General features: G+C 36.5%; 1 protein-coding gene and 1 long non-coding RNA gene across 26 annotated transcripts in view; one reads left to right on the forward strand and one right to left on the reverse strand.

Moving 5' to 3' along the window:
- ANK2 (ankyrin 2) overlaps positions 1-26,080 on the reverse strand; it is a 304,223-nt gene that overhangs the window by 140,787 nt on the left and 137,356 nt on the right. For 8 of the 24 annotated variants that reach the window (XM_088132954.1, XM_088132953.1, XM_088132941.1 and 5 more), the window contains exon 1: positions 275-662. The exons of 5 other annotated variants lie outside the window; for them this stretch is intronic. In XM_088132954.1, coding sequence (XP_087989080.1) covers positions 275-409 — 135 coding nt within the window. In that variant the 5' untranslated portion in view covers positions 410-662. Of the gene's footprint in view, positions 1-274; positions 695-17,562; positions 17,701-26,080 lie in introns of those variants that run through there. 11 more of the 24 variants (XM_088132951.1, XM_088132945.1, XM_088132939.1 and 8 more) reach the window with 5 other exon arrangements.
- LOC148216873 (uncharacterized) overlaps positions 1-26,080 on the forward strand; it is a 106,470-nt gene that overhangs the window by 1,547 nt on the left and 78,843 nt on the right. Inside the window, exon 2 of one of the 2 annotated variants that reach the window (XR_015794594.1) lies at positions 17,667-17,774. The exons of the other annotated variant lie outside the window; for it this stretch is intronic. This is a non-coding gene — a long non-coding RNA (uncharacterized LOC148216873). The remainder of the gene's footprint in view (positions 1-17,666; positions 17,775-26,080) is intronic. 2 annotated transcript variants of the gene reach the window in all.

The following is a 26,080-nucleotide window of genomic DNA, read 5'->3' on the forward strand; positions in this document are numbered from 1 at the left end:
GTAAAATGCCATCTTACATCTCAACCACAATTTATTAGGAGGGCTCCAGTATCTATGCTGTTTACACTCTTAGATTTTATATACACATCAAAACATTCTCCAAGTTACTTTGTTCAATCCCAGATCATCTAACCAACAGCCTCTTAAAACACAACCAGCCTGTATTTTTAGCAGCTATTAACTGATTCGAAACGGCACTACTAACTCAATATCTTCCAATTATCTTTTTATAACAAGGTCCTTGTTCTCTCAGCTGTATTCTCTTTAGACTTACCAACCCTTCAGGATCTTTACTCACTCCATTGTTGCATCCATAATAGTCTGGAATTTTATCTGCATCTTGCACACTCCCTTGCACTCTTACACCCTTGTCTGTGCGGCAAGCTTGGCAAATGGGTGCATTGCCCATATCCTCCTGTTAACTCCTGTAGTGGGTTTGACCTCGCAGATATGGAATATTCCAAAAGGGCAGATGACTTTTGAAAATCGAGACTGATATTTGTAACTTCTATTATTTGCTCTCCTGAGATTTCTTTGGCAGAGATTTCTCTCTACTGGCTGCCCTATGTTAAAAAGAAACTTTAGCGACTATAGCCAGCATTCAGTGACAATTTCCAATTCAGGCTCTGCCTGTCTATTTTTACACCTACTAGCCCAGCTATGCATGTAAACTGAATGGGGAGGGAGGCAGCCTGACTAGCTCTGAGTTAAGGCCCTACTGTGTGAAATGCCTTCACATACGAAGGTTATTGAATTACCCAGCTGCATGCCTTTGAATGTTTTGATTTTTTTTCTCTCCCTACTACATTATACATCAATGCTTGCTTACAGCACTACATTAATGCTGCTCATTTCTAAGAGGAGGGGCAGAAAACCTTTTACTGTAAAATGATCTCTATTAGGAATTTATCATACAAGCACTACCAGAATATATGGAGATACTTTTAAAAAAGGGACATTTAATGGACAATTACAGCATATTTGTAAATCATGCTGATTTCTTTCTTCATTGGATTTATGAGTCATACTGTCCAGAATTCTTTTTCACAATTTGCAGGACTATGGCATCTGAGTAGTCTCCAAACTACACAATAGCTCAAATATGTAACATGAAACTATCTATCTGATTTATGGTAATATAAATGTGTTTTGGGGACAGTCCTAATCATAACTACCATATGAAGGTGAGGGATGCTGAAATTTTCTCCAACCAACAGCTTACTTCCAACTCCCCCAAGTGGGACTTTAAAAAAGCAAAAAAAAAAAGCAAAAAAAAGCAAAAAAAAGCAAAAAAAAATTGAAATCTAGTTGTAAATAAAACCAATAAAGAGATCTATCTTCATCCAAATTTGACAGCCTTTCTAGAACAATACTATGCAGGATGTCATCAAGATCTGCTGAAAGGAAAGTTTACAGGGTTGTGGTCTCCCCATCCCATGTATCCCTGTCCCGATAGAGGGATCCTATAGGATGCACAAGACAGTTTAAATGTTTTAACTAGGTTTAAGGAGTCAGTAAACCATTCTTATTAAGTACCATATACTTGAATGTTTGTCTGGGATAACTTTCAGGCAGTGGGAAATACACTTAAGATCTTAAGTGTCTAATTGTTGTTTGTTCAGGCATGTCTACTGCTACAGGGATGGGCAATATTTTAGCCTGAGGACACTTTTTCTTGCCTTAAATTGTGGAGGTGTAGTTGATGATGTGATGGCATTACTGGAGCAGGCTGGGTCAATTTGGGGTAACTACACAATCTGTAAGAGTTTTAAGGGATCATTTCCCCCCCCCCCATCCCCTCAAACAAACAAACAAGATAGATCCCAAAATCTTTGGCCAATCAACGCAAGGCAGAACTGTAGAACACACCCATGGGGGGTTAGATGTCCTCAATCAACCCACATTTTTTCACCCCTGGACTATTTCTTTAAGGAACTTGGGGCAATTCCCTTTTAGGCCAGAATGTTTCCGTTTGCAAGGAAACATGGCACAACAGGCCACCAAGAGTTTTTAGAAAGAACAGTGCTGTCTTACAGTCAGTTTTATTGCATACATTAAAAGCAAGCAACTGAAATCTTTTTGGACATGTATTGATATAGAAATAAGTATATAGTCTCCAAATAGCCAGTTAGAGTCAAATGCAACTGGGGCAGTATAACAGTTTCATAAATAAATATATAATATAGAAAATATCCAGCATATAACCTCAGTATAATGAAGATAATAGGAATTTGACTATGGTTTTAGTTTTGATGCCATTTTTGGAAGGCATACTGATTTTGTACAAAATAGTTTCCATTCTGCAGTCTATACCACTCACTTGAAAGACTCTAGGTATTTACAGTAACCATTGCATCATTTTTAATAAGAAATCCCCAAACAAAATGAAAACAAAACTAATGTCATTTTTAAAAATATTATTAAAAAGGCAGCCCATCGCAATTAGGAACCAAATGTCATTGAGGCAGAATCTTCTGAAAGGCTACTAAATTGGGAGTCCACTAATCTCAGGGAGTCATCAAGAAGGACCACCTTCAGGCTGTTATCACTTTTATTTCACATGGTACAGTAAACCCAGCATTCCATTTTGTGTTTTTTTTTATGATAACTTTATTATATTTCAAAGTACAGTTAAAATGCAAAACAAAGAGTACAGCAAAGATAGAAAATAGAACTACAGTGGTACCTCGGGTCACGAACGCTTCTGTTCACGACCAATTCAGGTCACGAACAGCACCGTTCGCAAAATTTTGCTTCCCTTCGCGAACTCCGCATCGGGTGACGAACAGGATCCGCGGCCATTTTCCCTGCTGACACATGTGGTCGTGGCTTCCTGTAGGGAGGGGATCTCCCTCTCCAAACAATAACCGCCTCCCCACCCACCTTCCTGTCCTCCACGCCTCAAGCAAGGTTAGTGTTCTCTCTCTTCATAGTGTACTGTACTGTGTCATATTTTTGTGGTTTAAAAAAAAAATACATAGAACAGTATTTCAAATATGGTTCAGAACAGATTAACCGTATTTACATTGAACCTTATGGGAAAATTTGATTCGGGTCGCAACCAATTTGGGTTGCGACCAGAGTCATGGAACGAATTAAGTTCGGGACCCGAGGTACCACTGTAAAAGAAAAAAGACAAAAACTATAATAGTGAAAGTAGATAGAAAACTGAAACAGAACGTGACTTTTGACTATCTCCAATACAGATATAAATACAAATTGGAAAAAAAATAATCTCTTACCACTAATTAATCCAAGTTCATATTATTTCTATCAACACAATCCATCTAATCATTAAAACGCACAATCAAAACCTCATTTTTTCCCACACAAGCACGTAATCTAAAAAAGGTTGCCATAAGGAGACAAATTTAGAAACACTGTTATCTCTTATTAAAGCTGTTAACTTCGCCATTTGAGCCAAATTCATTAATTTTAATAATCCATTCCTCCACTGTAGGTATTTGTGGATCTTTCCATCTTTGAGCATATAATATTCTTACTCAGCATTCCGTTTTGGAAAGAATGTACAACGTAGTAGAATCTTATAGGAAGGGATGGTCTGGTAGGTGTAATTATGGAGGGTTAAGATCAGCACTTAGAATTGGACCCAGTAACTAATTCAATGACCAAAGCACCAGAATTATTTATGCCCATTCACACTTGGACCATCTAGATCCTACTTCCAAGGCATGGAAGTTGAAACCTCCATTACTTCATGCCCCGAATCTATCACACACACTCTACGTCTCAGCCTCTCCAACCAAAAAACCACTTTGCCAGCTGCAAAAAAACTTTAAATAAGCCCAAAAATCCCAAACAACATCCTTTCTAACACAGAATGGTGGATCTCATAAGATGCCACCTAAATATATATACTGCCCAGCAACATGCAGTTCTAGATTATTGTCCTACTTATTTGTACTAAATTATTCTTCATATCTGCCATGAACTATAATCAGTATCTGTTTGTGTTCCCTACCACATTAGGACTGCTGATTATAATTCATTCATGCCTTCTGGTATTATCAGTAGCATCTGCAGGAACTTGTTACTGTTATACAAAGCGTGTACAAAAGGAGTGGGGCTTGTATCTCTGCTTTCATCAGTCTGATTCCCCTTCCCTCCATTGCTGAGTTCATTGATTATATTTTGTTATTTAAAAGTTAACCTACTCTTGATGCTTATTTGAATTATATGAAAGAAAGTATCTGTTGTTCAGTAAAATATTTTGACACTGTTAACCAAAATCATATTTGTTTGCCGTAAGAATATGTGTGATGTGGATGTTTTAACAGTTATTGCCCAGTAGTGGAAACGATGAATTGAGGCAGTGGGACTGATAAAGTTTGTCTTTGTCATGGAGGGAGGAGGTGTTTGAATAACAGAGGAAGAAGGAAACGTGAAGCATTATCTTCAAGTTGTAATAGCTGCCTCTCATTCTTTAAAACCCTGAGATACCAGCAGGTGTGAATGCAACTTCTTCTAAACAGAGATAGATGAAACCTCACAATAATTTCTGTCAACTCTATTTAAACTTGCTCCTCAAAATCCAACTCCAGTTATTTGGTAGAGGGCAATCCTTGTATAGATCATCTTTTACCTGTATTTATTCTATGTATCTCGTAGTTAGCATTTGGCAACCCAAAGACTTGTAGAACATATTTTATAAATATATCAGATTAATTTTCTGTTCCTGCAACTCTAGTTTCTCACCTCCAAATTTACAGAAACTGGCAATATTATGACCATTTTAAAAAATCATTTTTATCTCAAGATTTTTTGCTACAAGTCCATAAAATTTATATTCAGCAATGATATTCAATTTATATTTAAATTGGTAAGGAGATACTCAGACACTTTTGAGTTAGGAAACTATATATTTAGCTGACTCCAACAACTGTCAATATTATATAACCTTCACATTTTTGGATTAAATCTTTGTTAATAATTTAAAGAGAGACATGTTCTGCATAAGCAATCTCTTGGACAATTCATTGTCTTTGAAGAATGCTATTGGCTTTTTTAAAAAAGCAAAATATACAAGATATTTAATCTCTATATAAATATTTAGATATAAATATATATCCTTATAAACCAGGGAGAAACAAATAGAAAGATAGCATGCTAAGTAATATCTGTAGTACTTACAGATTATTTGGATCTATATAGATATCCAGAACAGAGATACATATTCTTCCAATATTAGTGTTGTTAAAATGTTTCCAAATTATCAAAGACAGTACACCATAAAGCAAATAATGCCATTTTTTGCCTGATTAAGGCAGTAAGCAGCATTCAAGCCAAGAGTATAGTTAAGCACCTTAAGTTTCAGAGTATAGAAGGGAGAAAGTTCCCAGGCTCATGTTATTGATACAGCTGTTGTGGATCTGTTCTATCATATCAGATGGCAGCTACGGAATAAGAACAGGACAATTGTTACAGTTATCTAGGTTGTACATCAATCCATTATACAGTGAAAGCAGAAACAATGAGAAAGAGTCAGAAGTTTCTTTCACTTGTGAATTGAAGTTTCTTTCACTTTATTCAGAATATCCAAAAGGTCATTAATGAAAAAGTGCAGGGTGCCTAACAGACTCATTGGTTTGTTGTGCCATGAATGATTTGATCCTAGGATTTGTAACATTGTACCCTTTGGGAAAGTAAGATATCCACTCCAGTTTTATATCATTTATAACATTTGCTGAGGAATTTTAAAAACATCATCAGAAGAGTTTACCATTGCTTTATTTCCATCTGAAACTTTACTGAATTTGTATATCCCTTTTCTACAAATAATAGTAGTCAAGATGGCTAAAACAAAGCTTGAAGCCATTCCGTATGTTGTTTCAGTTATATGTTGATTAGTATATTCCATATGCTCAAACTCTACAGAATAGAAGTGTTGTATTCATTTCTGTTCCTTTACATATCTTCCAAATCCATTTCTACTGAAAGAATGTTCACTGGATGTCTAGCGCATTAACTACTGGCACTGAATATGGACAGTCAACCAAGCAGTGTTTTGGTGCATGGGGAATGGGCTATTCTTGGCAACAAAAAACAAAAAAAAAGTATGTGCTTTGAACTAAGAAGCTAAACAGAATATATTCAGATTGTAGGGATTTATTCATAGCCTGACATGTTCTTCACTGGAATGATCTTCTGTTTAGCAACCTTTGAGGTGCCTTATCATTTCACAATATTTATCTTGTTTGAAAGCTGATATTTATTTGACTTCTAGTTTTTCTAAACCGGGGTTATTTTTATTCATATTGATTTTGCACAACACTGAGTAAAGATGAAAGGCTTAAAAAAAAAAAAACGCTGCAAAGGACGCTTTACTATCTCAAGAGGTTCAGAACACCTCTTGAGACTCTGATAGATCAGAGAGGTATAAATCAATTAAAGCACAATGCAGTCATCAAATCATTCAGAAGTCCTACAGGGATTTATTTTTTCTTAAAATACTATTTTTTCTCTATTTGTGGCATTTGGCTGACTGTTTGTATCAAAGTATCCTGTAAAATTAGACATAGCTGCTACCAGAGAACCATCAATTATTGTTACAGAAGTGACCAAATACATTAGCATTTCACTTATATTGCTAAATATATCCAAGAGAAGCTGTATTAAAACAGTGCTGCTACTGAGGATGTAATAACACTGCTTTATATAATGGATGACAAGTGTTCAAAGTGCTTTGCCTACATGATATAGCAATTCTAGCTTTGTAAGATAGCAATACTAACCTTTTAAAAGACAATGATATTAACGGAACCACAAAAGAGATGAGAAAATACTGGATGCCCATATACAAAGGAAAGCAATGAGAAAATTATTCCCTGTGCTGAAAATCTTTCGAGTCTGAAAACTTTTCTATTGCTGATTTTTAAATACATGCCAAAAGACATAGCTTCATAATCATGGGTTGTATGCAGCCTGCCAAAAGTACCCCTTCCTGCAAGCATTTACCCAGATTCTGTTATCCAACTTCAACAGCACTGAAAGCTTCCATTCTCTCCATCATCCACAACCATTACTAGTACCAACACCACCTTTTCTGGATTCCCCTATCCCTCTTCAGTTTATAGGATAAGATAAAGATATATAGTATAGATATGTCTATGAGCCAGTCTGGTGTAGTGGTTAAGATACCAGGCTAGAAACTGGGAGAGAGTGAGTTCTAGTCCCTCTTAAGCACAAAGCCATCTGAGTGACCTTGGGCTCAGTCATTCTCTCTCAGCCCTAGGAAGGAGGCAATGGCAAATCACTTCTGAAATCTTGCCAAGAAAACTGCAGGGGTAGTCCAGGCAGTTGCCAGGAGTCAAAACTGACTTGAAGGCACCAACCCCCCCCCCCAACGTTATATTTATACTATACTGTACTACACTATACTACACTACTCTCTCTCTCTCTCTCTCATATAGATCTTTATATATACAGTAGCAGTATGGATGTGGGTTATCATTTTTAATTATCAGAAGCAATCTAACTATATTTAAGAATAAGCTCATTGATTTTTAAAGTTAATGTATGAAACTTCTGTTTTTCTCTAAAGTCAATCATTTACTTAGCAATGACAGGCAATCCAACAGTGATTGGATATTTTCCATTGATCTGTATGTGCAAAATTTTCTATTCGGTCCCAAAATTTCCTCTCTTCTGCAAATCCTCTTGCACTGAAAATAGTAATTGTTATAATTAGTGGGTTATAGGAAAAGGTTGGAGCTGTTAGTCCTACTGATGAGTTTATGCCATATTGATAAAGTAAAATGCAACCGTGGCATTTTACATTAGCCTGGATATTCTTGACATACATACAGTGAATAATGATCCATTTCATTTTTAGATAACATTCATAAACCTAGTGGATGATTTGACAATAAATATCAAATAACAATCTTGTGGACAATACTCCTAGCCAAGCTACCCATTAAAGTTTAATAATTAAATACTCAACCAATTGCAAATGGTTATTCTTAGCCATCTTTTAAAAATAATTCCCACAAGGCTGTTCCTATATGTGAATCCATCAGTGCATTAATCACAGTAATCCCTTCTTGCTAGTACCAGAGGCAGAGAGAGCTTTTATCTGATATAAACATATGTCTCTATATTCAGCATTCAAATATAAAAACATACAGTCAGGTCCAGAAATATTGGGACATCGACACAATTCTAACATCTTTGGCTCTATACACCACCACAATGGATTTGGAATGAAACAAACACAATGTGCTTTAACTGCAGACTGTCAGCTTTAATTTGAGGGTATGTACATCCAACTCAGGTGAACGGTGTAGGAATTACAACAGTTTGCATATGTGCCTCCCACTTGTTAAGGGACCAAAAGTAATGGGACAGAATAATAATCATAAATCAAACTTTCTCTTTTTAATACTTGGTTGCAAATCCATTGCAGTCAATCACAGCCTGAAGCCTGGAACGCATAGACATCACCAGATGCTGGGTTTCATCCCCGGTGATGCTCTGCCAGGCCTCTACTGCAACTGTCTTCAGTTCCTGCTTGTTCTTGGGGCATTTTCCCTTCAGTTTTGTCTTCAGCAAGTGAAATGCATGCTCAGTGGGATTCAGGTCAGGTGATTGACTTGGCCATTGCATAACATTCCACTTCTGTTCCTTCAAAAACTCTTTGGTTGCTTTTGCGGTATGCTTTGGGTCACTGTCCATCTGTACTGTGAAGCGCCGTCCAATGAGTTCTGCAGCATTTGGCTGAATGTGAGGAGATAATATTGCCCGAAACACTGCAGAATTCATCCTGCTGCTTTTGTCAGCAGTCACATCATCACTAAATACAAGAGAACCAGTTCCACTGGCAGCCATACATGCCCACGCCATGACACTACCACCACCATGCTTCACTGATGAGGTGGTATGCTTAGGATCATGAGCAGTTCCTTTCCTTCTCCATACTCTTCTGTTCCCATCACTCTGGTACAAGTTGATCTTGGTCTCATCTGTCCATAGGATGTTGTTCCAGAACTGTGAAGGCTTTTTTAGATGTCGTTTGGCAAACTCTAATCTGGCCTTCCTGTTTTTGAGGCTCACCAATGGTTTACATCTTGTGGTTAACCCTCTGTATTCATTCTGGTGAAGTCTTCTTTTGATTGTTGACTTTGACACACATACATCTACCTCCTGGAGAGTGTTCTTGATCTGGCCACCTGTTGTGAAGGGTGTTTTCTTCACCAGGGAAAGGATTCTTCGGTCATCCAACACAGTTGTTTTCCGTTGTCTCCCGGATCTTTTGGTGTTGCTGAGCTCACCGTGCGTTCCTTCTTTTTGAGAATATTCCAAACAGTTGTTTTGGCCACGCCTAATGTTCTTGCTATCTCTCTGATGGGTTTGTTTTGTTTCTTCAGCCTAATGATGGCTTGCTTCACTGATAGTGACAGCTCTTTGGATCTCATCTTGAGAGTTGACAGCAACAGATTCCAAATGCAAATAGCACACTTGAAATGACCTCTGGGCCTTTTATCTGCACATTGTAATTGGGGTACTGAGGGAATATCACACACCTGGCCATGGAACAGCTGAGAAGCCAATTGTCCCATTACTTTTGGCCCCTTAACAAGTGGGAGGCACATATGCACACTGTTGTAATTCCTACACTGTTCACCTGAGTTGGATGTACATACCCTCAAATTAAAGCTGACAGTCTGCAGTTAAGGCACATTGTGTTTGTTTCATTCCAAATCCATTGTGGTGGTGTATAGAGCCAAAGATGTTAGAATTGTGTCGATGTCCCAATATTTCTGGACCCGACTGTACTGTCCTAATATTTATTTGTATGATTTATTTAATTATTTATATTTCTGCCACATGGAATGACTCATAATAATCACATCATACTTATACAAGAGTACAGTGAGAGCAAATACATTATTAATTAACCTAGCCAACTATATTAATAAGAATCAGAAATAATGATAATTTAGAGTCAACACATGTTTTATCACAACAGATAAGATATATGATACTGCATGTGTACTTCACTTATGCATGGAAGGAACAAACTCTTCCTGAAAACAGCTGTTTTGCCATAGTGCTCTAAACCACCCAACTAACTTGGAATAAAACATAAAGATACCCTGTATTTGAGTTCAATTTGTCATGACTTTTTGGTCCCGTGTAGGCACAGTTTAATAAGCATAACTTAAAACAGTCTTTTTATTGTTGGAAGAAAATAAAGGAGAACAGTTGTCTCCATTAGTGTAGATATTTGCCATTGTTTCAAACAGATTTCAACAAGAATTAAGCCAGTGTTCAACTTTCACAATTCACCAATAAAGAACAAAGTAACAAAATCTTTCAGCATGAAAAATATTACAAATTTCATTCATCGATCGATCGATCAATCAATCGATCGATCGATCAATCAATCAATCAATCCATCCATCCATCCATCCATCCATTTAAAAGACTTGTATGGCCACCCATCCTATGTGCCATAACTCTGGGCAGCTCATAACAATAATAAAATCCCCAAACAATAAAACCAGAACCTGCCACCTCAACTAACACTCTCCAATACATCACCAAATACAACTCCCTAGCTCCAACCTCACCCTTTCCCAGCACTTGGGGGATGTCAGCCCCACTAAGTAGACCACACCAGGGAATTAACTCCACAAGAAAGCTAAAACTACTTTTATTGAGATTGGCTATAATACCATAATCTAGACTATGCTGTCCCTGTGCTGCTACAGAAAAGACATGCTAGATGGTAACATTTGAGAGAAGAGACCTATAGAGAGGCACTGAAAAATAATACCACTCTTCTATTCATGGTTTCCTGTATTCCATAAGATAATCATATCTTGGCTATAAAAATCCAGAAGATCACTAGATAACAGCAAAAAAAAACAAAACAAAACCAGCCTAGATATGGTATCCCCATTCTTAAGGCCTAGTATTAATGTGCAAAATTTTGTTTGATTGGGCCTTGGAGACATAGTACTTTTTGATAACAAATTGTTAGTGTGGCTTTATGGCTTAGACTAGATATTGTTTAATCTTTTATTTTGCATGTTTCTATTTGGTTATCTGTTTTAATCCCTTTTGTAAAGGTATCTATGAGCTTTGTTTATAAAAGTTAATTTTCCACAATTTAATTAAAGTTAATGGGATATGTGCTTTAAATGTAGTTTAAAACATGGCTTTGGAATAAATCTATACTAAAAGCTATAGCATGGATCCAAAGAATAATTTTTTTCATCAACTTAAATAGCCCAACCTTACCATGGTTAAACATTGGCCCGAAAATAAACTTTACAGAAAACATGGTTTATCTGGTAATTTTTATCACATGGTAGTCCACTAGTGTGCTGTCAACTTCAGAAATGTCAAGCAGTGTAAAATTGCTACACAACATAATAGAAAGACTAAATAATTAAGCAGTATGTGCATTATTAAACATGCAACATCTTAAGATGTTCATCAGTGGCAACATAATGGGAACTACATGAAATAATAAAATTCTCAAGGGCTTAAAAATAAAAATTCCAGCATTTCTTTAATGGTTGTGAAGAGACCATGTCCACACCCTCTTTGACTTCAAAGGGATAAATTCTCTAAATTCTTTTAGTTAAGAATCTTCCTGTGTTGAATATGATACCTGGTATTGGGAAACTATCGAAGTCTACATGGGGAAAAACAGGGTCATATTCAATACAAATAAAATGGAGTAGCTGTTGATTCAGAGGATTGATTTGAGGATTGTGCCATCTTTGGCTCTTGATAGGATTGTGCTCCTCAGAAAAAACAGGCTCACAGTCTGTGGGTCCTCCTGTATTTGAAGCTTCTGCTCGAAAAGCAGGTGGAGATAATGGCCGGGAAGGTTTTTTCATAGTTTCAGGTTGTACACCAGTTGCAGGCCTACCTGGGATAGGATGCAATCAAGGTGATTGCTCATGCCCTTGTGACTTCTAAATTAGATTAGGACTTTCCTTGAGGAACAGCTGAAAAATTCAGATGATCCAGAATGCTGTATGCTTAATGTGTTGGATTAAGCCAGTCAAATGTTAGGTGAACCCAGCCAATTTTAGTGTATTCCACAAATAAGCCATGGCTAAATATGATACCTATGAACTTAGGTAATCAACAACTATTAGCTTTAACAGAGCTCCATGCTTTCAAAATATTTAGAGGTACAAATTATGCTGACAGAACTGATGAATACTTATGCCCATTTCACAAGGATGCACTTTCCGATGATTGCTGCATTTTTTTCTTTCAGTTCTCTAAAGAATTGAAATTAGATATTTGGTATTTAGCAAATTAGATTTTCTGTTCAGCTGAAGTGTATATTGGGTTATAATATTTGGATGCTGTGTTATAAGATTATGTATCAATGCTTTATGCACATGTAGCAGTTCTGCTCTATGATTTTTTGATTATAAGAATAAAATAAGGGAATTTTCATAATAAGTTGAGAATGTGACAACACAGGTAAGGACACTTAAAAACATTAGAGGGCAACCCCCTCAACTCACACATACATTCCCATTACCCATTCACCTGATTAGAAATTTATAGCAAATTATCAGGCAATATAATCTTAGTTTACTACATTGCAAAGCAGAAGAATAGCTAAATAGGTAGATAACTTATCCAACTCCCAAGAATTTAATCCAATCTATTAGTTTTCTTCTTGGGTAGGAATCAGGCTAGATGAGACTATGTGCAGGGTTATCTTTCCTGCACATTTTTCTGCCTTGATTCTGGCTTCTCTTCCCATCTAGACTGTCCTAACCAAGGTGTTAGCTAGAAGAAAAAAAATATATCCCAGAAAGCCAATCAGAAGTTTGGCCTAGTAAAAAAGGTACTATTTGCTAAGGGAAAATTTTTCTATGTAATTTTGAAAATGCCAAGCAAGTAACCACTGGTGAATGCAAAACTTTTTAGGAAATAAACTGTTTCAAAGAAAAGCAGATTTTCTCCCTAGACAAAGACTGTGCCCCCTCCCCTCAAAAAGTAGGAGAATTCTTCATGAATACATTCCAGCATTATCTTCAATTTGTGTACAATTTCCTCCTTTTGCTAAAGCTTGTCATAGAGATAAAGATAATGTGAGAATTTCCTGACAAATTGATGGCAAAAGATTAATCAAGAGATTTAACTGATTTATTAACTTACTTGCATAAAAATATATATTAAAGATGCAGAACAGAAGTTGTACAGATGTCATTGGAATATTACTCCCTTTGTTTCTGACTGTAGCCATGCTTGGGCTGGTGAAATGTACCAGCCAGAGAAACATCTTTGATTTATACATTTTGTAACATATTGGGGGGGGGGGGGAGATGTCCCTAGTATTGCTCTAAGGAAGTAGGGGGTTAATAAACAAAATTGGAATTCATGTGTAAACACTTTGAAAGGGGTCCTACAGAGGATGCCTCCATTTGGCAAACAGTCCATGTGTGGCTGCTTTCTGACAGCTGAAAATATTTTTTTTTTTTTAAAAGTGTTAGTGTGAAGCAAAGGAAAAAGAAAACATTGAGCCATGAACTATTGAACCATAATCAGATCAGAAGATGGGTGAAATATTCTAGTGCTCTACACATAGTCTTTTGTGCTGTTTTTAATACAAGATTTTGGCAGCTTTACAAGAAGACTGTAGCAAAAAAACCATATTTATTATTTCAAATCAATGTGTTTTCCTTATTTCTGAAGCTCCTGCTACTTACAACTCTAGTTACTATCCATTCTGTGTTCCTATTTTCCTTGTCTCTCCTAGCCAAGTTTTCACTAAAGTGAAATTAATCTGGCAGAATAAAAGAAATGGCTCTAGATGTAGTCCCGGGGAGGCAGGTAGAAATGAAAGCTCCACCTCTGGGTTTGTGTTTGTGTTTTTGATTTTTTAGCCTCCTGCTAAAGTTTAGCCCAACAGAGTCTATCCTCTACCTCTTAAACCATCCTACTGCACACACGATGGTGGATTATCCTTCAGAGCCAAGTTTGATTCCATACATGAAATGGGGAAGGATGTTATTTTGCCCTTTGTATCAAGAAACCAACTTCTTAAAAGTCACTGCACTGGGGTGAGACAGTCATGCCTGGGCTGTACCATTTCAGAATGCCCATAGAAAACTACCATATCACAGAAAGGTCTGGGCTTCTATCTAATTTCTAGTGGAAAGGTAATATGGCATGTTGAAAACATTCAACTGTACTGTATTCCTCTTATTCTTCACACGATTCCATGTTCCAATCCATTTTTTTTTTTTAGCTTTCTCATGTTTTCTGGCTTACAAATTTTGAGGCTTCTTATTCAGCTGCTCTCTAAGACTTGATCAACTCAGCTAATACCTATTGGTATTATAAAAGCTGAGGGAATTGTTTGTCTGATGATTGTTACTGATATGTTTATTTTATTAATTGTGTTTAATTCATACAGAATACATTAAATGAATAAATATGTTCCATTAGGCCAGCAGTAGGAATCCTGCAGCCTTCAAATGTTTTCAGAAACCAAATTTCTGAGTATTTCCATATTTATGACTATTGATCATGCTGACCAAAGCTTAACTGGAGAGCCAGAGCCTTCCCATCTCAATCCTAGTGTATAAATAGGCCAGTGAGTTCCAAATTGAAACACTGAAATTGATCTGTCTCCTAAGATTGTAAATATTATTTCATTACCCTAGCCTAGATACATCATTTAACGTACTTATTCAGGTCCTATAATGTTTTATACTGTTTCTTACCAGTTTTATACTAAGCCATGATTTGTTGGGTTTACTATTGTACAAAGTGATAAATTGTGGTTTACAAATACAATGATTGTATCAGACACCCAATAAGATCCCATTAGGATTCAGTACAGTCACATAGATCTACACATACTCATTTGCTGCACACGTTTTAGTGCCTTTCACTTCTTTTCCTCTTCTATGCCCCTCTTCCAATATGCACTTCCTGTTTCCTCCTTCCTCCAATATGAGCTTTTTGGAAGAGTTACAACCCCAGTGTTTATATGCCTCACTCAGGGAAAACATGTGACTTCATTCTTTGGTGGCCAGAAGAACATGGTACGCCAAATTGTTTTCTCTGAGCCTGATGATATCTCACATACAGCTTGTCAGATTTACACACACATTTGTGCATGTAAATATTTATATAGGGAGCTAATATCTTTTCCCAAAGTAAAAAAAAAAAAAAGGAGCCATCAAACCATAACCATTCAATTTACCTTTGTCATTCTAATATTGCAAGGGGATTTCATGTTTTCTTCAGTGTTTATAACTTTCAACCATATATTCAGCATATGTACTATTCTGGCAATTATCATGTATACAAACATGCATGTGCTTCCATTAATATATACTTCTGCAAGAAAAAAATACCAATAAACTTAAACCACACTCACCTTGTTTGAAAGCAAGTGTACTATGCAACTAAGGTAGCTATTTATGTAATACTGTATTACTGCAGTAAAAGACAGGTATAGGGAAGCTGATGGCAGAATATTAAATGGCACAAAACAAACGTAATTGTAGTATTTTCCTTGAATATCCTTGGCCTATTCTTATACCAGAACATCCTGATCTCTCCATCTTCTGTGACCAATATATTAGTAACTTGTGGCCCATTCTATGTCTCTCTGGTTCTAATCAAGGCTGTAGAGCACTATATAAAAAGGAAATGTCAAAAGGTACTGATTTAATTATACCCAACTTTAATTAAAAGCCCCAGCATCACAGTTTATAAAATCAGAGATCTGCAAAATCATATCACTGCAAGCTACCCTCTCCTTGATCATATCTATCAGTATGTATGTATTTATGAGCTCTATTCATTTATTATACATCACAGTAGATACGTTTGTTGAAAGAAAATCACAACAATATATAATGAAAGGGATGATTACTTGTGCAGCATTTTCTTGGAGGAATTAGGATAGTAACCACAATCTGTCTGGGAGCATCTATGCATCACAGCTGTGCCTGTACTCGAAATGGTATTCATATTATGCTAAAGAAAATTCCACTGCAATTCAATTAATGCAGCAAACAAAGCATTTAAAGAATCAGGCATATCACTTCAGATATCACAAAGGTATTTAGCAGCATAATAAATTGGTAGTTTAAGAAAAAATATTGACATTAATTCAACTGGAATAATTAATTGATTCCACAATGCCAGTATAAGAAAATGAGAAACATTCCAGGAATATACTGAACAAGAACAGCAGGTATAGTAATTTTAGTGATTTGCTGAAAAGATCTGTAAGTTAAAATGCAGCATGACTGGACATATTCATTTGATCTCAAGCATATTATACATGATAGAAAGTGTGTGCAGTTTGCTATGAAGTGTTACAGAACAGAAAACAACTTGTACAAAAGGTAAGATATTAATAAAGAGGCGTTAAAACAGGCAAGTATTTCCTGTATATTAATGGTTGTTTCAAATAAGATTTCCTTTTTCCATATGTAATTTTACCTTTGTGCAAAATAAACAGGATGCTCTGGAGTAGGCATTCATATCTATTTAAACAAGCCTATGGAGTGATCCAATTCACCATTACTTCACAACTGATGAAATGCAGATATAAAAACACTTGTATGATTGGTAACCTGTGACTATACATTTTTAAAACTTCTAGGTCCATGAACACATATTCTGTATGTAAAATGTCTCTAAGCAATATAGATAAGTGAATATGAATTGTTAAGAACATAATTTCAGATGTACATCTCCAACATGCTCAGAATTGTTATATTATCATCCAATATATGAAATTGTCATACTGCTGTCTGCTGTTTAACCAGCAAATGCGCAACTAGTTAGTATTTGGCTGATATTTGTTTGTGTGCGTTTACTTTTAAAAAACCAAATCAACTGTCACTCATTTCTCTGTGCCAATCACAACTCAAAATCAGATGCAATCTTACAAATGCTTCAAAAAGAAATGATCAAAGAGTGGTTGACCTGGAAAAGACCAAATTTTATTTTCAACTGAATTTAGTTTAACCAAAAAATACTGTATACATCATTTTTCAGTGTCTGGGTTAAGAAACATAGCAATATACACAGGGTACTTTACCAGAATATCAAAACCTAATGGCACATTTAGGTCATCACTGCAAGCAGAAGAAGTTTGTTTACTGGATTTGATGTGAAACTGCATGCTTTTTGAGGCAAAGAACAGAAAAGAGGAGAAACAGTGCCATAAACCTCAAAACTGATGCAGCGCAAAGTCCCTTTCTACCTGCCAATAAACAATTTCAGATCAGGCATAAGAAATACCTGCCTTCAAAGGGATCAGATCAGACTTGGTTGCTTTGAAGATAAAGGAAAAATGGTATTAGTGTCACTAGCTTTATTTACACACTTAACTCCTGTGGCTAGGAATTAATTCATTTGCTCAAGCGCAGCAAGCCTATCGAAAGCACGGAATAATTTTTGAGAAGCAAACACACGTAGACGTTTTGGAATGAAAATAACAAAAATGCTGTTATTATCTCACTGAAGTCATCTTTTCTGCCTACTATGGCGTAAGGAAAAACGATGGGGAGATATGTTTGCTCCTACCTTGCGCTTCCGATTTTCTCTAGATATCTTCCTCTGCCTTTTCCTTTCCTTCTCTTTCTCCCTCTCCCTTTCATCGATTTCTGCCTCCCGAACTTTTTTGATAGAAGCAGCAGCATGAGCCATTTTGGAGAGGGGGAAATCAGCTTGGAGGTCTCCGTTCCTGTTACCCAGATATCCAAGAGGCTTGTTTATCTTACAAGGACACTGCCAAGGTAATGCTGGAAGCCAGAAATTCACAGGGCAACCCTCTCCTCCTCCTTCTCCTCAAGCTGTCTCTGATAGGTCACAGCTGTGCTCCAGCCTCTGCAGCATCCATAATTCAGCATGATACCCTGAATTAAGAGTCTCTTGTGAGCCCTTGCACAAACACAGAATATGCACACAGAAGCAAAGATAGCTCTGTGGAAGAGTTCCTTGCAGAAGGCAGGAAGCCACTGAAAATTTCTGTGACAGGTGAAAAAAATCCACCCAATATAAAAGAGTTTTGCCACACTGAAAAGGTCTGTTGGGATTCCTCCAGATGGACTGTGCTTCTCAGAGGGAGAGCCAAGACAAGCCCACCTCTGTACATCCGCTGGAAGTGGGTGGGGCCACGGGTGGATGGGGGTGGACAGCTCCTTGCCGCTGCCGCCACCATCACCCTCTTACAGGGTGAGGAGAAAATGGTGCAGTCTGACTTAATTACTCGCTGCTGCTGCTGCTGCTGCTGCTGCAAATGTCTCTGCTGAAGCAGGTGACAAGCTGCACAAGCCACCGCTCCACGCTTTTCTTTCCATGTTTTTAACGGAGCTATCCCCCACCCTAAAACAAGTTATAAAAAGAGGTCAATATTGCTACATTCAGAGCAGACCAGATGCAGTCTGTGCCGTCTGCAAGCAGCAGCATTCTGGCTAAATCTGTGCTTGAGCTAAGAAGGGGAGGAAGGAAAGTCTGGGAATAGTCGGATCCTTATTGTGTCATTTTCAACTCCACGTGAGACTGCACTAAGGGAACTGCATTAAACAGTGAGCTTGACGCTGGTTGGAGAAGGTACTTCAGAGAAAAAAATATGCAGCATAATCTGGCTCACATTATGCTACTCAGCTGAACTCTAAGGGGAAAAGGTAATAAAATATAGAGTATCTTAGTCTGCATTATATTATACATAACTGAAGACTGACCCTAGCTATTTGGTATAATGATTTGTGAAATGCTTATGTTAGGAATAAAAAAGCAGGATGGCAGTAAAAGGAATTTAAAAAGAGACACCATCTTTTTTTATTTTTAAAAATTATAATTGCCCCTCCCCCAGTGTTTTCAATGATACATTAACTTGCTTTTATCTTAGATAAATGAAGTCTCTCTTCCTTCAGTTCCAAAACTATGGCTGAAAAGTGGCCTTGCAAAATATCAAGACGACATTCCAAAACAGAAGTTGCTATTTTGAATACTTTGAAATTTCAGAGCTGCTGCTTTCTAGGTATACATAAACAGGCCAATGGACATTTGATCAGACAGCAGCTGATAGTATCAGATTAACCCAGTCCAAAATTTAAACTGAAAAATAAAATAGTTTTATACATTAAAATCATCCAATGTCAGTGCTCAAGACAGAAATCATGCATCTTATGATGATGTCCAAAGTACATTATTCTAAAAGGCATTTTTCCATGTTTAAATGGAGTTGAGTTGATCTCATCACTCAGATGTAAGGCAATATGATTTAATTTATATGGAAGAGATCCTTCTATCTCATTACTCCCTACTGATCAGATGACCCTGCAAAGCATTCAGAAAAGGGATTAGATATGCTTTTCACTGTTTCTCAACCTCAGCAACTTTAAGATATGTGGACTTCAACTCCCAGAATTTGTCAGCCAGTATGCTGGCTGGGGAATTCTGGGAGTTGAAGTCCATACATCTTCAAGTTGCTGAGGTTGAGAACACTGCTTTAGATATTGAAAGCAAGACACAGACATAGGAAGTGAGTGGAAGTTCCACTAAGCCAAAGATTATATTCTCCAGTGTGCCAGTGGTGAGTGCATCTGTTCACCAAATGTGCAGGGTATCAGCTAGAGTTCCTATATTCCTTATTATTTGGGATAAGTAGATAGTTTATCCCTGATGTCGCCAGAGCAGTGAGACCTCTTACCCTTTCTGCACAATGCCAATGAAGTCTTAACCCTTCCTTTCCATTCCCTACTCCAATTTAGATTTAAAAATAAAAGAGTATTCCCACTATTTACCATGTCTGTCTTGGACACAGTGCTTGATGGCACCTCCTTTCTAAGTGAAAGTTCTTGCTCCTTCTAGATCTAGATTCCAGAAGTATTTGAAACAGTGAATTATACTGCTATTTATTGTATTTATAGTTTACTGTGATGGTATTAGTCACAGGCTTCTAATAATTATTTGTATGAGTGGGTTGCTTATTTATTTTTATGCTGATTTTGAAGTGTATTAGCTGTTTTCAGAACATTCTCTGTTCTGAAGAACAGAGGAAAAGATACTCACTATTGCTCAGCAAAATACCTTATTTCAATGCAGAAGATCAATTCCTGAGATTTTCCAGTAGGACTGGAAAATTTTCTACCTGAAATCCTGGGCAGCAATGCTTAGAAAATATAGTGAATATTGCCAAGATGTAGTAAGGATTTAACCGAGTAGAAGAATCTATTTTAGTTTCCTGTGTTTGCTTGATTGGAATTATGTGTCACTGAACTTAACTGGAGTTTAGTTCTCAGTAGACTCATGTGGAATTGTGTTTATAATCAGAATGTGCCATAGCCATACAGGTGGCTTTTCTACAATTCATGTAATAATTGGTTCTGTGAGATTATGTGAATTAGCACTTTAGCAGTTCTTTATTGGTAGTGTAAAAGTACTAAAGTACTATATGGGCACACATATTTAAAAGCTTTTTAAAGTCAAGTCATTGTGCAAGTAAGAATGTCTACCTTCCATCAATTTAAGGGCTACTTCAAGAGACACATTTGAATCAGTGCAACAGACTGTTCTGGAACAGGAATTCATGAGTTTTAAGGAATGAAATGGGTACTTTGAGCATCTATAAGGTTGGAGATACTCATTTTGCCCTTAAACTCTCCAGAGTTTTTGTTTGTTTGTTAAACAAATGTTGGGCTCCATTCTTCAGTAGGAGACCACTAAAGCAATACTACCAGTCCAAATATGGGACTTAAGCTACATTTTCTGCCTCACTGAACTGCACCTAGTGCACACTGAAAGCTATGCAAACTCAAAATAAATGCAACTTCCCTGATAGCAACTGCTGCAGAGTTGTTGTTTGAAAAAACTATGCCTAAATAGCCCACCGCAAGCAAGCAAATGTAATTTAAAAGACGGTAAGCTTTTGATGATATTGATTTTAAATGTCCTAGATTAAAAAATAGTTTGGAAAAAACAGCACCTTGTTTTATCAATGTACATCAGGAAGTGGACAGTCATTGTCTAATGAGTGATGCCTCTCACTGAATCTAAGGAGATGAGTAGCTATCAATCAGAAGACCAGATATTCAGCATCCTGTTTGAAAAAAAAAGAAATATAATTTTGTAGAGCATTTTTCCTCTTTCCAACTTTTTTTTTCCAGTTTAAGTGCACTGTGGAGCTGAAATTCTTGTACAAATGGCATGTAGGAGGTGAGTGGGAGAGGAAGCAGATGCACAGTGAGCTCGAAAGAACAGAAGAGCAGAAGAAAATATGCCTCTTCTGACATTGACTTGTTGCAACTGATTGTGGAGAGAAAAAATGAAGTGCAACAGAATTCCTTCAGGGAAATTCTGAGTCCAGATTCATATTTCCAGCATCTTATGTATATATACTGTAGCTGAGTTCCTTCTGCTCTTAAGAAAAAACATTTTGTGATGTTCTAGATGCCTGAATAATAATCGACATCTTGTCCAGAGTTAAAAGAGAACACCATACTTAATAGATTCTAGTTCAAATACCTGAAAATTGTGTCCTTGATCTGTAGAACTCATATTCACTGTCCCATTCACTGGAAATAAATTATTACTGAGAAAAGGAACAATTAAGAACATAAAAAAACACAGCTGAATGAAGTTAAGGATTCATCTACTCCAGCATTCTATGTCATATACGTCAACTGGATGTTTCACAAAGGTCAAAAACCTGAACATGACAGATAGGCTTCTTCCAATGGCATTTCCCAGCTATTTAACGTGTGCTGCATTTAATTCAGAAATACACAACCATCAAGACTAAGAGCCATTGTAAGTACAATCCTGTATCGATTTCTCCAGTCCACTTTAAAAAAACATCTAAAGTAGTGTCCAGTGGTCATCACCACATCTGATAGTAGCAAAGTCTAAAGCTAAACCCTGTGCTTTGTTAACTCTGTGGAATGTTTATTTTTGTTGGTCCAGTACATATTCTACTGAAGAGCATTGTAATTCTAATTTTGGGGGGGCATACTGTGAAGTGACAATATAATTTCTTTTGCTCTTGGTTTTCACAATGTTACTTTCTAGACCAGTTCCATAATGACAGGCTCTTCAATTCTCCAAAGGTATGAAGAATAATTGCTATATCCTAGATAGTAGGTAAAGAAAAGATTACTTTTCCAGAAGAGTCTGGAGATACACATCACAGATTCAGGGATCCAATAGTCAGTGTTTACAATTCACAAGTAACTCAAGAAATCCAAGATAGCTATAGAGTTTTGGGTAGTGGGGGATGGAACATTGTTTGCCACAAAAAGTCTTCATCCCTTTATAGACCAGTTTGACTAATTTGCTAAGTTATGCTTCTTCATTTCTAGTAGAAACCTTGATTTTCTTTGCTCTACCATTCATAGTTTCTGACAGGCTGTTAAGCCTGGGACCTTACCTAATTTGTGCCCTGGATCAGCTGACTCAGCCTGCACTTGTATCTCCTCACTCCCTCTTCCACTGTGCATTCTCTGAATATGAAATTCCTGTTAATTCCTGAGGCTCTTCAGCCTCTGAATATGAAAACTCAGACTGATCCTTAATACTTCCATGGTTTTAAAATGCATGGAAAGAAAACCTGTATTTGCTGAATTAGAACAAATCTGATTCCTTCATTTAAATCAGTGATGAAGCTTGCAATACTTTTTTTCCTGAGCAGCAGAAAATGATATCTAAGGCTTAACTATATCTGAAACCTATTTCAGACCAGTGTTATTGGTTCTGTCTCAAATTCCATTTCTTCAGAAATACAATTTTAAGTTTTTATACTGGCTTCCTTCTGGGTCTCTAAATGCATCCCTAACATCTTCAGCAATAAATAAATAATTTTATTTGTCTTCTCAAAAACAGATCATACTGTAGATCAATTTTACGAATTGGAACACTAAGATGTTATTCAAGTCTTCTGCCTGTCAGACTCTGAGCCCAAATCAATTTATTTCAGATTTACTCTTAGTTATTGCATTTCCATCCAATTATTAATCATGATGTTAAACTTGAATAGAAACACTGGAGTAAATTACTAACTACAAAGTAACTATTTATGTATCCCACTCTACTTGCCCTAATTTTTTAAACTCATTACACTAGCAATGAAAGATAAGATACTAATGGTTCCAAAATAGAGCATTTATATGTAGCCTATTAATTTTGGAGAACAACCAAGAGTAAGAAGAATAAAACTACTACCAGTTTTTCAGCAAACTCACTCCTGAAAAGCATAGTTTCTCTGAAAACTGTATAGATTTATTAAGCATTGTCATCAGCATGCTTTAATGAGTTTATCACTTTATGCTTTTTTCTTGTGTTTCACATAGATTCCCACATGTGACATAGGGGTACACAAACACACACACAATATGACATGCTATAAATCCAATGCAGTGAATTCTGGTTCACAATGTTCTTAGCCTTTGAGATACACAAGTGGAAAAGAGGTTCACTTTCTTTTTAAATGCTTTGAAAAAGCTAGTGCCACGGCCAGCACTGACTTGAAACTCAAGGTTTGAATGTACAGTATTTATAATCATTTAATGCAGCAACAGAACAGATTATCGTCAATGGAAAAGCAGATGCTATTGCTCTCTGCAAAAAGAAACAAAGCTTACCACATAATCCTACTTCATAATTTACTGCTCAAAAATAGCGGTCCAAAAGGAACCACTCTGCCAATTTTAATAAATGTATATTTCAAACTAAAGATTAATACAGTCTCTAAGCATTTCAATCCAGGTTCCAAACATTAAATCCTTTTGCATCATTTCTGATTGCAGGGTGGCTTCAGATAAAGAAAGAAAAGTATTCTTGTGCCCAAGAAAATTAATAGTAATTTGTAGCCCCCTACTGGAGAAGCAATACTAAGCAAGCATTATGGGCAAACATAAATAAAAACCCAATATTTTAGGCTCATAGGAAAGGTGACTGCAATTTGAGATACTGAAGTAATAATTGTTAAGCTTATAGTAATAGTAAAGGGAGAGAATATTTTAAATATTTTGTTCTACTTTTTCTTTAAAGATTAGGAAAACCGCCCTTCTAACCAACTGGAAAGAATAACATCTTAGGGTGCTTTCAAAACAGAGCCAAATTGAATGGAAACCATCATATGCTCTCAGATACTGCCTTTGTCAGGAACAGTCCCAGACCCAATTTGAAACCACGATGCAAAATCAACAGATAAAAGGAAAGAAGAAGAAACTGGAGGGCTTTTTCTTTTTTACCAGACTGAATTGAAATGGTAAAAAACACACAGAATTTTTCAGCACCAAGTTAGCAACCTGGCACCTGAAATCCTTGTCAACAATACAAGCGATAGTAACTGTAGGCGTTGTTGCTATGCATACTTCATTTCCCACACAGTCCTTCCTTTTGGCTACTCAACAAAAGCCATGACAAAAGCCACCATTCCCTTTTCTGACCAATGATTATTTGGGTCAATGGGTGGGAAATGATTGAACCTTATTTCCTTTGCTCTCCAGGGATTCCATATACAAAAAAGGTGGCTTTATCTTCATGTCGATAAAAGAGAAACAGTAGTGGGTTGGAGGGACCTGCCCCCTCCATCAAAAATCTATAGACTCACAAAAGTATAAGAAGAGCAAAACTCTATTATGGCACAAACATTTATCCACTGTCATTGCACAAATCTATCTGCCGAGCATTTGAAGACAGTCATTTAAAAAATCCTCCCTAAGCAGATTTTTAAGAGAGCCACATTCCAAATCTCTATCGTATCCTGAAGTTTTAAATAGAACTGCTGACCAGCAGTTACAAAGCAAATGCACCCTAAAAGACACTGATGCAGTTGAGCTATTTTGCTCAATGTACAGTTTTAGAAATGATGTACTAATTAAGCAGCATCCCAAAAGGCAGGACTTTACAAACTTTTGAAGTACTGATAGACAGCAAATAAAAAGGGCGTTCCATTTTTATTATTTTGAAGGCATTTAGGTTCCCACTTTCTTGAGGATATGGAAAAGCATTCCAAGAGAACAATGCCACCTGATTTAAGTTGCAGCTAAGAAACTGAGCTACGGGTCAGACTAAAATCTCTCCTTTCACATTATCTCACTAAATTTCCTTTGGCAAATTGCTTGCCCTCATACTCAGTTTTCCTCTCCCCTTACTAGAATATGGGGATTAATAGTTATTTGACCTTCATAGTTATTGTAAAAATTACAGTGAGATAATACTAGTGTAGTGCTTTGCTGATATATAAAGTTATCCATTATTATCTATAGCTAGTATTATTAACTACCATTTTAAAATCCAGATAGTGTGAGAAAAATGGGAGCATTGTAAAGTAAATAAATAAATAAACAAATTTTTAGCATGAAATACTATAAATAGGGTTTACAAGAGGGAAATTTAACTTTTTCAAGATTACGTGATATGTGCTTTCCTAAAATAATTGATAACGCTATTACAATTGAGCAAAGTGCATCAAATGTTTCTTCTTACCTAATAGTTTATTTAAAGATATCATCATTTGTCTAGTTGGTCAAACATCTGAGGATGAAAAGGCACATTTACACTCATTGTTGTTAATCAGCTGCACCTTTAGGTTTTCTTTTCTGTGCATTCTATTTTAGCTACACATTCACAATGATACAAAAAATAAAACTGCAATCGTGTACATCTTGACCTGAATATTACTCTCCTTCTACGTAGTTCTCATCAACAAAAGAGCACAAAACAGATGCAATTCACCTACAGTTCTGATGGTTTAGCAGGAAACAGTAATGGTTTAGCAAAAAAATGGTATCTAAGAACAGAATGAAAAGGAGCAAGGAACTCCAAGCTTAAACAGTTTACCTGAGATACACCATACAACAAACTCACAGTTTTACAACTATTATATCTATGTACTTCAGGCTCTGTTCATATACTGTATGCCATAGCTTGGAAAAATACACAGGGACAGAAAAATATCCCACTATTCAATTCCACTTCTTTACGTGTGTGTGTGTGTGTGTGTGTGTGTGTCTGTTTTAAGATGTTCCTTGTCAAGCGCACAGAAATTCCAGCTTCCTTCTCTGGTGGAAGCAGAACAAGCTTGGTTCTTCTAAAA

The sequence above is a fragment of the Python bivittatus genome, unplaced genomic scaffold (genome assembly GCF_059951505.1).
Source record: "Python bivittatus isolate LINGU-HERP-01145 unplaced genomic scaffold, Pbiv_v1 ctg000070_np1212, whole genome shotgun sequence".
NCBI lineage: Eukaryota > Metazoa > Chordata > Lepidosauria > Squamata > Pythonidae > Python > Python bivittatus.